General features: G+C 51.0%; 1 protein-coding gene across 2 annotated transcripts; it reads right to left on the reverse strand.

Annotated features, from left to right (window-relative positions):
- Positions 1-14: 14 nt before the first annotated feature.
- On the reverse strand, positions 15-5,905 carry MMP19 (matrix metallopeptidase 19). 2 transcript variants are annotated; one of them, XM_043446999.1, is made up of 10 exons: positions 5,671-5,905; positions 5,289-5,374; positions 4,287-4,417; positions 3,834-4,049; positions 3,112-3,357; positions 2,415-2,543; positions 1,453-1,617; positions 1,165-1,292; positions 663-966; positions 518-597 (listed from the first exon to the last, which is right to left on the reverse strand). In XM_043446999.1, the coding sequence occupies exons 1-10, from the start codon at positions 5,758-5,760 to the stop codon at positions 518-520; spliced, it is 1,575 nt and encodes a 524-aa protein (XP_043302934.1). In that variant the 5' UTR covers positions 5,761-5,905. The 2 variants fall into 2 exon arrangements, with proteins under 2 accessions (XP_043302933.1, XP_043302934.1); XM_043446998.1 differs by having other exon boundaries at positions 15-966; positions 5,671-5,902.
- Positions 5,906-12,169: the final 6,264 nt, after the last annotated feature.

Genomic DNA, 12,169 nt, shown 5'->3' on the forward strand with positions numbered 1-12,169 from the left:
CCTGGGAAGCCCTGTGAAGATGGAGTTAAACTTTATTAAGCACAGATGTGCCAGGCACTTCACACACAGTATTTCATTTAATGGAACAACCCTGCGGGATTGGTGTTAACCTTATTTTTCAGATGGGAAACCTGAGGCTTAGTAAGGTTAATTATCTTGCCCAAAGTCATAAGCAAGTTGATGTGATTCTCAAGGAATCCAAAGCCATTGCTCATTTTACTGGCCATGCTGTTTCCGTGTTCTTTATCTAAGAAGAACAGGACCCAGGCATTCCCAGCTGTGGCCTGCTGTCAGCTAAACGCCTGATGGATGCCTTCTACCAATGTCCTCCAGAGAGAAAATGACACAGTTGGAAGTGCTATCTAGGATGGGGGAGAAATGGGTGGAGCTGGAGGCTGAGTTAGAGTCACTGACCAGGAGGGAAAGAGGACAGGGAGGTGGGGACTGGAGCTGGGTCATTTAGAGGCTCGAGGTCCATGCTTCATGCTTGTGCTGCAGCATACATTTGACTGAGGTCTCAGGCCTCTGAGAGAGTGACATTACCAGGGAATGAAAGGGTGCTGAAGTCTGTGACTGAGGGGATAACGTCCAAGATTGTATCTCTGGGTGAGCCGTCAGAGTTCAGGGTGTATCTGTGGCCCAAGGAAATGGTACTCAGTGTTATCCTGTGGCTGAAGGGTCTGTGCCTGTGACCGAGGAATCCGTGTCCCCATCTGAGGCGGTGGTGTTTGGGGGACGACAGTACATCCAGTCGTGGGCGATTTCTCTGGGAAAGCCTTTCTCTGCTCGAAGCTGCTGATTGAGGCGCCAGTACTGTTTGCCCTTGAAGAAGTAGACACGGCCATCCCGCCAGCTCATGGCGGCCGAGGGCTGGTCTGGCACTCCTGTAAACAATCCCTTGGTTGGTTTGGGGTAGCGGCTGAAGTCAGTAGTGGCCAGCTCATCCCACTGCCAGTATCCAGAGCCCTAGGTGTGGGGTAGGCAGCAAGAAGAGAAGGATGACGAGGGGGCTTAGGGACCACCCCCCCGCCCCGCCACCCCCACCAAGGTCTACTCTCAGCCCATGGCAGCTGCAGAACTTCCTTCCAGAGCAAGTCTTTGCTTTTCCATGGGAGGTAGCCCGCCTCCCCTACGAGGGATTTGCCCTTCCTTTGAGGGTTATACCTTAAAGAGGAACACCTTTTTGTTGACAGGCCAATAGAGAGCAGCATCCAGGTTGGGTCCTACCCTATTCAGCTTCTTGGGAAAGCCAGGAGACATCTTGAAATTAATGTAGCGCCACACCTTGTCTCCTGAGAGCATAGAAGGAAAGAACAAGTCACCTCTGTCCCCAGGTGATGACTGTCAGCTCCTCTGCTCCACCCTCTAGAAACTTCTCATCCCTCCCTCCTTTTATGGCGTCTCTAATCACAGGCCCTCCTCTGGTAGCACGCTGTAAACTAGTGCCCTTACCCTTAAAGAAGTGTATCCATTGGGTCCGAGGAGAGTAGACAGCTGCATCCAGGTTTCCTGGGAGCCCCTCCCAGAGGGCAGACACTTGGAACAAGGGACCCAATCCTGAATCTGTCACAGTCCACACATAATTTCCCTTGAAGGCGTAGGTCTTTCCTCGGGGCCCTAAGAGCAGGAGGTGTGTCAACAAGTCAAAAAGACAGGTATCGGGACTTCCCTACTGGTCCAGCAGTTAAGAATAAGCCTGCCAATGCGGGGGACACAGGTTTGATCCCTGTCCAGGGTGGTTCCACATGCCTCAGAGCAGCTAAGCCCATGTGCTACAACGACTGAGCCCATGGATTCTGGAACCCTTGAGCTACAACTAGACAGACCATGCACCTCAACAAATGATCCCACGTGATGAAACAAAGTCCTGAGGCCGCCAAATGATTTTTTTTTTTTAAAGACAGCGGTCAGATAAAGACTTCTGGGTATCTCAGGCAGGCTGACCCCCCAAATATTCATTCAACTTTCATTCAAGGAGAGGATTACTAAGGGCAGAGAAGTGTTCAGCCTCTCCTCTGTCATTCACAGTAAATCAGCCCTGTGGATAGCTGCTCCCACTTAGGGACCTCACCGTCTACTCCAGGTGGCTTCCAAGTTGTCCTTCCACGTGGGTATAACACCTTCTCTACAGACATTTGTCAAGACTGTTTTCTCCATCTTGCTGTATTTCCGGATGTGTTTGGTGGCTCTCACAGACCAACAACGGAGGTAATGTCCTGCCTGGCCCGTCTTGAATTTAGCTCTGAATCCTCCCTCCCCAGGCCACATACCTCCATCCATGGCCACTCACCCCTGCCTAGAATCTAACCTCCACTGATCACCCTGAGGTCCTATGTCACTCCCATTTGTCCAGGTCTCAAGGACAGCAGCCTGCCCCACTGCCTGCCCACAAGCCTGGAGGGAAAGAGTCTTACCCAGCATCACGGCATCCAGGTCGCCACTGCAGGGGTCTGGCATGGGACCAGGTTCTGTGGGCACCAGGGTTGTGGTGGGGAGTGCCGTGTCTTCCTCCTCCTCCTCCCCTATCTCTGGGCTCTTCTTGCCTGCAAGGTAACTAATACTGCTCAGGGAAAGAACTCAGAGCACTGGCCTCCCCACGCTCCTACTGTAAGTTAAGCACAGAGGTCGCATAGAGAGGAAAATGAAAACCTGCAGAGCTTTCGTTGGCGGGAGGAAAGATCACATTGATACCAGCAGCAGACATGTTTTAGTTTTGAGAGGTACTAGGAAGGGAGAGAGGGGATTGCTGGAATGTTCATCGTTCATCCACTAGAGCAGGTGTCAGAGGAGAGAGGTCTGGAAGGAAGATTAGACCTGGAAGTGTCAGAGACAGCTCCTGGGAGATCCCTGGGGGCCTAGTGGTTAGGACTCCAGGCTTTCACTGCCTCAGCCAGGGTTCAGTCCCTGATTGGGGAACTGAGATACCACTAACCACGCAGTGAGGCCGAAACAAGAAAACCAACTCCTGAAAATGAAGAAGCCTGAATAACGGGGCAGGAGGAAGAGAAAGAAGCCAGGCCATTTCCCTCCATGAAGATTAGACCTGTGTCTTTATGCTTGAAGAGACACTGGTCAGACTAACCCTCGTGAGGACTAGGGGAAAGGACTAACCATAGAGAGCCTGGATCCCAGCCACATCATCAGGGTGCAGCTTGAAGTAGGGCCGGTAGCCAGCGTAGACAGGAGCCATGAGGGCCTGGGTGTATCGGGAGTGCCCCAGCCCCAGGGCATGGCCCAGTTCATGGGCTGCGATGATGCGCAGGTTCACCCCCCGGTAGGTCCCCTCAGTCCAGAGCTCATCTTCATCAAAGTGTACGCTGCCCAGCTCTGGGATGTCGGCATGGGCCAGGACCCGCCCTGGACAAGGCAAAGGTGGACAGGCAGGAGATCAGAGTCTCCTGGGGTGGAGCATCCCCTGCCTGTTACAAACTCGTTACTCTCGTCCCTTAAAATCCCCCCAAGCAGACGGACTATCTCTTGGACACCTCTCACTCCTTTCAGATTTCCCTGTCACCACCCCGATCTCTCACGGATGCCCATCGCTCTGTCCTGTTACCACCTAGTCACTCTGCTGTCTTTGGCCCTCCAGTCCTCCCTGGAGTATGCCTTGAGCAGAGGAACTTAAGCTAAGGAAGAAGGCATAAGCTTCAAAGAAACAGGCCTGCTGAGGCCCCAGGGAGATGACATGTTGCTCCCCAAGGGAATATGAGAAGGTGGTTGGAGAGTGTGGATGCAGTTGAGCATAGGGGGGCGGCCTGACATTAAGTTTCCAGAGTCACTGGCTCAAGGAGACAGAGGTCTGTGAGGTGGAAGAGCTGCGAGCTGGTGCCTACCCGGCCCGTCAAAGGAATTGGAGCAGTACGGGCTATGGCGGCCATGGAAGGAAAGGCGGATATCTGCCCAGCCAGCCTTCACCTCGCGGAAGGTCAAGGGAGCCACATTGCTCCAGTACTGGAAGGCTTGAAGCAGGGCTGCCCGGGCTGTGTAGGATGGTAGGGTGGACGGTAGGTTCAAGATGCGGAAGGTCAGATGCTTCTTTCTCCAGCGGCCTGGTTATTGAACCAAAAAGTAGATTAGAAGCACAGAAACCTTTGCCAGCTCTGGACAGCTCCCCTGAGCGTGGGCACTCACTCAGCAAAGCCAAGAAACAGCACTTCCAGGCAAGTGGTGATCAGTCAATTACCAGATTACCATCCATTCAATGATGAGCTGGTCCAGGCTGTCCCAATGTCACCTCTGCTCCAGAGTCATGACCGCCCCCCCCCCTTCCCAGGCTCAGTTCTCACCCAGCAGCAGGTATTTAAGGGTCTTCTGGTTGAAGGGGTCCTCCAGGCCACAGCGGGGCTGCCTCATACGGGCACTTGTGGCATCATCCAGCCGACCTGAGACCGGCAGTTCAGATGCTTCCTGAAAAGCTCTGGGAAGAGGGAGAGGGATGGGCCAGCAGGACAGGGGCATCTGGAACAACTGAGCAATCGGGATAGCTCTTTGGTCCCCTTTGGCCCGACGTAATGACAGAGACTGGCGGAAAAGCTCTGGAGGCAACGGGATCGCTCCAGGATCCAGTCCTCGTAATCCGGCCTTCCTCTTCTGTTCTGCATAGATGGCAATACCCCAGCCTCACCTCCCTGTGTTCACGCTCTTATTTGGATAAAGTGCTCCCTGGCGTTGCCTTCTTCCTCTACTGCAATCTCGAGCCTCCTCCTGCCCTGGGAAGCTCCTACTCCTTCTCTGAGACTCCCTCACCACTGCCACCACCCGAGGGCCCATCCTCCCTCTGCTTTCTCCCCTCCTGGCTGGACACCCCGTCCCCGGTCCAGCCTGCCTGCTCTGGGGCGATTTCATCCATCAGGCACCACAAGTATTGTGGCTTTTCCATGGACTGGGAACATATCTGAGAAACGACCCATTAGACCCAAAATATGAAAAGAAAACTTCAAAACAGAAAGAAATAAATGCTGGATTAAATGTCTTTGAAAGGCAACATCATGTCAACAACTCAGCTCCAACTTATATAAATTATACCGCCTGTAGGACATGGCCAAATAATAGTATTTTGGATATAATGTGGGATGGAGCCTCCAAAGAAGTGCTTAGGGCCTAGGAAGATCCAACAACTGTGCCCTCATCCTTGACTCCCCCTCTGACCCCAGGTCCCACCACGCATTCCCTGGATCCCCGAAATACATGTGAGGCAGGCAGAGGTGGGCCTGGGGAATGGAAGAGGTGAGAAGAGAAAAGGATCTCGTGAACTTGACCCTGAAAGCATGCACCTTACAACCTCTCACCTCAGCGCCTCTATGATATCTTCAGGCCTGAAGTTGTCAGGTCCTTCTAGAGGCTTCTGTAGGTAACCATACTGCAACAAGTAATCCTATGATGAGGGTAGGGGTCAACAGATAACATCAAAAGGGGATTAGTCTCTGGGTGAAGCTTCTACATGACCTAACAGCCCATTAGGATAGGAGGGGACAGATGTGGAAGGACTGAAGGAGAGGCATCTTAGGAGAGTATGAGGGGAGGGAGTAGGGATGGGTAGGGGTGGATCATGGATTAGAGGAGCGAAGGGCAGGGCAGGCAGTTGTAGGTCAAGGGGCAGCTTGGATGGGACTAAGGAGCAGTTCCTCCATCCCTCCCCCAGCCTGGGTCTGGCTTTCCCAGGAGACTCACCACAGCTGCCTCCTTCTCTCCGGGCCCCACAACCTGGCATGAGACAGTCAGCGGGAGTAGGAAGCCCAACCACAGCCGCTGCCAGTCCATGGTCCCACCAGGCAAGAGCTTCAGAATTTGTGCCCTCTGCTCTGAGAATCCTGGGAGCCTGAGGGAGCAGGGCTAGGTGTGGGGCGGGGGTGGGACGGTCTTCCCTCCAGTTCTTTTCACTCTCCAGTCTCTGGTCCTCTTTATAAAGCTTCAAGGGAGGGAAATTGGGGGGAGTGTCAGTAGGAGGTGACTCAGCCCAGAGATGTGTTGCAATTCACCATTAACCCCTGCCCTGCCAGAGAGCGGAAGTCAAGAAGAGCCTCCAACCCAGCCCCCAGGGTCCTCTGCTGGACTCAGAAAGACTTCCCATGTTGTCCTGGAGGTGGGCATCCTGCCGGGATCAGAAGCAGAATATCTGCCAAGACTAGGAATAGGGACCAGAGCATCCTCTGAAGTTGGGCATTCCTGTGACCCAGGGACCACTGGGCAATAAACCCCTTATCTGTAACTTTCACATCTCCCTGTTTGCACTAGGACAGGAGAAATAAAACTAAGAGGTAGGAAGCAAATTGCTTAGGTGCTTGGGTTGCAGATGAAAGAACGAAGGGTGAGATCTCAGTTTCTTTGCATCTAAGACCAAGCTGAGAATTCAAATGATCTTGAAGCCTACTTGTGTCTGCCTCAATAAAAAGTCATTATTTCAAGCCCGTGATGAGTCTGGAATGTGTGGGTGGGGGTGGAGGTTATCTAGGAAAGGAAGAAGTAAAGTCTAGAGCCTGCCCACAGGGAGGTCTGAGACACCCTGCCTGCAGACAGGGTGAGACCAATTCAAATATCTGAAATGCGGGGAACCAGGATGTCAGGCAGGAGGTGCCCCATCCTGAGGGTCATGAGGCCGTGGGAAGGTTCGCAGAGAAGGCTGGCTGTGAGTTGGATGGGGTCAAAGAGTCCTGAGGAGCAGGGACAGTGCAGGTCTTGAGTAAAAGCGCAGAGCAAAGTCCGTCGGGCTCAGTGAGCGGCTCTAAGGGTCATTGACCACTGAGTCCCAAGTGCCCCTTCCAGGCTAGCTCAGTGCTTCTGGTGGTGCTTAATAAATGCTTGTCAGACGAATGACCAGGGTGGGAGAGACTGGGAGTTTAGAGAGGGTCTTCAGTGCTATTTAACATAGAAGAGAAAAACTTACATTAGGAAAACCTACTTTAAAAAAAAAAAAGAAAGAAAAACCTGCTTTGGACCCACCAAGGTTACATGACTTTTCTGCACTGTTAACCTTCACTGCAACAGAATGAGAAGGAAAAAACCACTTTGTGTCAGGCAATGTCTGTGTTCTGCTGTGCTAAGATGCTTCAGTTGTGTCCAATTCTGTGCGACTGTAGCCCACCGGGCTGCTCTGTCCGTGGGATTCTCCAGGCAGGAACACTGCCTTCTCCAGGGAATCTTCCCCACCCAGGGATCAAACCTGCATCTTCTGCAGCTCCTGCATTGCAGGTGGATCCTTCACTGCTTGACCCACCAGGGGAGCTTTCCATTTCTATATTATTCCATTTAATTCTCACTGTCCTCCTATGAGGGAATAATTATTCTGGCAATTTTTTTTTGTCTTTCCTATGGCTTTTTTACATTGACATGAATCAGCCATGGGTGTACATGTGTTCCCCACCCTGAAGCCCCCTCCCACTTCCCTCCCCATCCCATCCCTCAGGGTCATCCCAGTGCACCAGCCCCGAGCACCCTGTCTCATGCATTGAACCTGGACTGATGATCTATTTCACATATGGTAATATACATGTTTCAATGCTGTTCTCTCAAATCATCCCACCCTCGCCTCCTCCCACAGAGTCCAAAAGTCTGTGCTTTACATCTGTGTCTCTTTTGCTACCTCGAATATACAGTCATCATTACCATCTTTCTAAATTCCATATACATGCGTTAATGTACTATATTGGTGTTTTTCTTTCTGACTCACTTCACTCTGTATAATAGGCTCCAGTTTCACCCACCTCATTAGAACTGATTCAAATGCATTCTTTTTAATAGCTGAGTAATATTCCATCATGTATATGTACCACAGCTTTCTTATCCATTCGTCTGGCGATGGACATCTAGGTTGCTTCCATGCCCTGTCTACTGTAAACAGTGCTGTGATGAACGTGGGGGTGCACGTGTCTCTTTCAGTTCTGGTTTCCTCGGTGTGTACGTCTGGCCATTTTTTAAGAGAGGAAACGGAGAACCAAGGACATGGAGCTCCTAACCGGCCTGGCGTATGTTCAGCCCCTCCTGCCGACTCGTACCCTGCGTCTCTCCAAGCACCAGGCTGCCTCTTGGAGCCTTTTTCTGGGAGTGGTGAGGAGCCCCTGCAGTCTCCACCGTCACGCGTGCATCACACATTTATATGCCACTCACATGCACAAGGAAGTAGGGACGGAAGTGAGGGAAAGGGTTACTGAACTCATGTTCTCAGTGGGATGCCAGTTCTGAGCCCTTCCCCACACCCCAGGCTGAAAGACTGGCAGGCCACTGGAGAACCCTTCACCCCCCAGGAGAGAGGAGCGGGATCCTCCTGATTCATCATTGCCCTCAATGATGCTGGGCGTCTTGACCCACTCAGCGCTCAACTGGATCACAGTCAAGTGACTAAGTCTCAAGTGACTGGTCAGGCAAGCAAGGACAGAGCCACCAGCTGATGAGCGACAGAAGCCAGGAGTGAGGCCGCGATCAGGGCTGGTGCCCCCAGGAAATGAGAGGGCTTGGGAACCAGCCCCCTGCAGGGCTTTTCTCAGCCCTGCCCTTCTCTTCCTCTTTCCATCACCGCTCAATCCCTCTTCTTTTGAGAATAGGACATGGGCCAATTGAAAATTATGTATTTTTTTCTGATTAAAGTCTTCTCTATTTTTTTTTCTGAATAAGTTATCCATTGCTCATTACAGTAAATTTGGAAAATACCAAAATGAGCAAGGAAGAGAATGAAAACCACCAGTAAATTCTACCCAAAAGAGAACCACTAGCAACATTTTGATGCAGTTACTTGAACCTGTCTGTGGCTCTGAGCTCAGCTCCAGCCTTGTCCATGCCAGCCTCAGGCCCTGGGTGGGTGGAATGAACTCGAAAGTGACAGGAAGTAGTGAAGTTAGTGGGGGAGGGACAGGAGCTTTGCGGGCTGTGGAGAGAGGGAAAGGAGTAAAGTAAAAAGAATGTGATGGCAGATTACTCCCTCCCTTTAGACACCTCATAGAGGAAAAAAAATAGTGGGAGTTGGGGAAGGATGTTTAAGAGTGTCTGTTACCGTGTTTGTGAGAGAGAGAGTTTTTGATGATGCTGTTTAGTAACAAAGTTGTGTCCGATTCTTGCGATGCTCAGGGTTACAGCCCGCCAGGTCCTCTGTCCGTGGGATTTCCCAGGCAGGAATACTGGAGTGGGTTGCCATTTCCTTCTCCAGAGAATCTTCCCAATTCAGGAACTGAACCCCTATCTCCTGCGTCTCCTGCATTGGCAGGCGGATTCTTCACCACTGAGCCATTCAGGGATGCCCAGGAGATATGGTGGTTATTATACAAGGTACAGTGTGGACATTCACTCTGGCCCTGGAAGTCCATGGCGGGTGGAGTCACATTCTAGACACTAAGGAGCCAGAGAGAGAACAGAGAGGGAAACTGTAAAAGCTGCCAAATGGTTTATTTCATTAAAATCTTGACAACATCCCTATGGGCTGGCATTATCACTTTCTACAGAAAAGGGAGGGCTTCCACATGGCTCAGCTGCAAGAATTCACTGCAAGAATCTTCTTGCAGTGCAAGAGATACAGGAAGCGCGGGTTTGCACCATGGGTCAGGAAGGTCCCCTGGAGGAGGAAACGGCAACCCACTCCGGTGTTCTTGCCTGGAGAATCCCATGGACAGAGGAGCCTGGTGGGCTACCGTCCACGAGGTGGCAAAGAGTTGGACATGACTGAGCACAAGAGATCACAGAAAAGGGAACTGAGTCTCCAACGGGTCATTTCAGGTCACACAGCTTGGAAGCAACAGAACCTCAGGCGCAAGCCATGATCTTTGCAGTCTCTCAAGAGTTTCCAGGGGCACCCAAACAAACCCCCCACAGGCAGGAGCTGCAGACTGGATGTGTACGCAGGGCTGCATGACTAACTGTTCCCATAATGGCATCAAGACCTCCCTGCCGCCAGTTCCTGCCTCTAAACCGTGCTGACTCAGCTCTTTTTCCCTCCAAATTTGTCATCACTCACTGGGGGACATGTGGGAATGTGTGTGATGGGTTAGGACATGCGGTCTGCCTGACCCAAAAAGAAAACTTGAGTCTGAAAGAACTCCTGGTTCTTTGGCTGGCTTGCTCCCATCCTACAAACTGGTTTCCCTCTCTGCTGAAGGACTGTAGAGTTTGTATAGAAGTATTGTTTAAGTTAAAATATTTTAAATAGTAGGAGCAGGAAGTAGGTTAAGACTCTGAGAGTATTCTTTAATGTTCAGGGTCCAGGGGGCTGTGGGTGGAAGGCAAACGTTGTTAGAGGTCTCTAAGCCCAGAAGAAGCCAGTCTCTAAAACATCCCCACCCCTCTTTGACAATATCCTTCCCTGAAGGGGGTGACTTGGAAGGCTGGACATCCTAGTATATAAGGGGCAAGTCCAGAGTCTGAAACTGGAGGTGAGAAAAATGGAGGGTGTAACCAAGTTAGGACTGGCCTAGACACTGCTCTTGATCTAGAGAAATGTGGGGAAAATAGTGTTAGCCTCTGGCCTGTTTTCTCCTCGGAGACCTGAGGGAGTCAGGAGAGAGGGAAGTTTCCCTGGCTAAATGGGATGGATTTCTCGCCAAGCCGTTACCTTGGAAACCTCTGTTTTTAAGAGGACGCCCCCTCCCCTTCCACACACACACTCCTGTAATTAGTCATGAGTTCCTAGAAGCCAGATGGGAACCGATTTGCCAGGATTGTGCACAGCTGGATCTGGTTAGTAACTGGGAAGTAGGAGGGGCTTGGGGATGGCTCAGGCCTGGCCGGTGTATTCTGTTCCCAGGATGCCCCCAAATTCCTCAACCTCCATTACAAACACTTTTTGGCATTCCCTCCTGCTGCTTCTTGAACAGCCCCATAGACACTAGCTTGAACTGCTTCATTTGATAGGATGTCAGACCCAAACCCCTCAGTTCTTCAGTTCCTGTCAAACATTGGGGAGATCAAGATCTTCTCCCCTTCTCCAATTCACAGACATAGGTATTATCCCATGGGACTCCCCTGGAGATGCTGGAGGCTTCTGCTGGCCTGGCTGGTGGTTCCACTACCCAGCACAAAGCTGAAGGGATGCATGAAGGGGTAAATTCTAGCATCTGGAATAGGAGGGGAGGAAAAGAATGAGTTTAAGTGTTCTTTCAGCATCGGGAATGACAGAAATGACTTTTGCTCCTTCTGGGAACATCAGCCTTTTTCTTAATAAACAGCAGCCTTTTTAAAAAACTCAATTTTTTTTTTTTTTTGAGTTTTGAGTTTTTCCAAATGAAGTGGGATGTCGGGGAGCACTTTGACCTCCTGTTCTCACTCCATGACCGCAGGAAACAGATCTGTCTTCTTGTCTGGGGACGGTCATGGGCCTAGAAATTCCATGTTTGGCCCCCTTTGGTGTTGGCAAAGTGTTCGAAAGGGGGTTAGCCAGGGAAGGAGATCAGCTTCCCCTTTTGAAGAGGGTAGTAACTAGATGAGCGAGGGAGACCTTGGAAAAGACCCAAGTTTCTGTTTTCCGCCAGGTCAGCAACGCTGAGGAGAGGGCTATTGCAGTGAGAAGGCTGTGCTTGACCTCAGGGTGGGGCTATGTAGGAAGAGCCTTCTCCTCTGCATCCTCTTTTTTGCCCCTTGCTTAAGGGTAGTGGGTGTTCACCACTGTAGTTTTATGTATATTTATTTATTAGCTGAGGCATGTGGGATCTAGTTCCCTGACTAGGAACGGAACCTGGGGCCCCTGCATCGAGAGCACAGAGTCTCAGCCACTGGACCGCCAGGGAAGTCCCCCAGCTGCACAGTTTTGCTTTTGCCTTTTAGTGCTTTCATTAATTTGACAACGGGGGGGACCCGCCGGACACTGTACAAGTGTATCCTGCGCAGAGTGAGGAAGAAAGAGCTAGAGGGTTTTAAAGTGACAGAGACACAATTCCCATCTGAGTTGGAGCTGCCAGCCGCTTTGGCATAGTGAGCACTGCCCCTCAGCTGTGAAAGAAGTTTTGGAAAAGGGAAATGGGAAAAAACAGCAGAGGAAGAAGACCACTGACCCTAAGGAAGACTGTATTCTCAGATTTTTTTTTATCTAGAAGCGATTACTAAGTATGTGTGCTGTGCTTGCCTGTTGCCCATTTTTGTAAGACCTTAGTGTGTGTGGATGTGTTATTACAAGAACGTATTGTAAAAAAAAATTGAAATGTGACATAATTATCTGCCTACTTGCAAAAAGGAAGCCAGATATTGATGGGATAGA

The sequence above is a fragment of the Cervus canadensis genome, chromosome 25 (genome assembly GCF_019320065.1).
Source record: "Cervus canadensis isolate Bull #8, Minnesota chromosome 25, ASM1932006v1, whole genome shotgun sequence".
Classification (NCBI taxonomy): Eukaryota; Metazoa; Chordata; class Mammalia; order Artiodactyla; family Cervidae; genus Cervus; species Cervus canadensis.

Excerpts from the sequence above, each read along its gene's own strand:
- MMP19 (XM_043446999.1), bottom strand. The coding sequence starts at position 5,760 with ATGGACTGGCAGCGGCTGTGGTTGGGCTTCCTACTCCCGCTGACTGTC. Across the intron at positions 4,418-5,288 it reads GATATCATAGAGGCGCTGAG|AGCTTTTCAGGAAGCATCTG; the intron begins GTGAGAGGTTGT and ends CCCTCTTCCCAG. Across the intron at positions 2,544-3,111 it reads TGGGATCCAGGCTCTCTATG|GCAAGAAGAGCCCAGAGATA; the intron begins GTTAGTCCTTTC and ends GTTACCTTGCAG.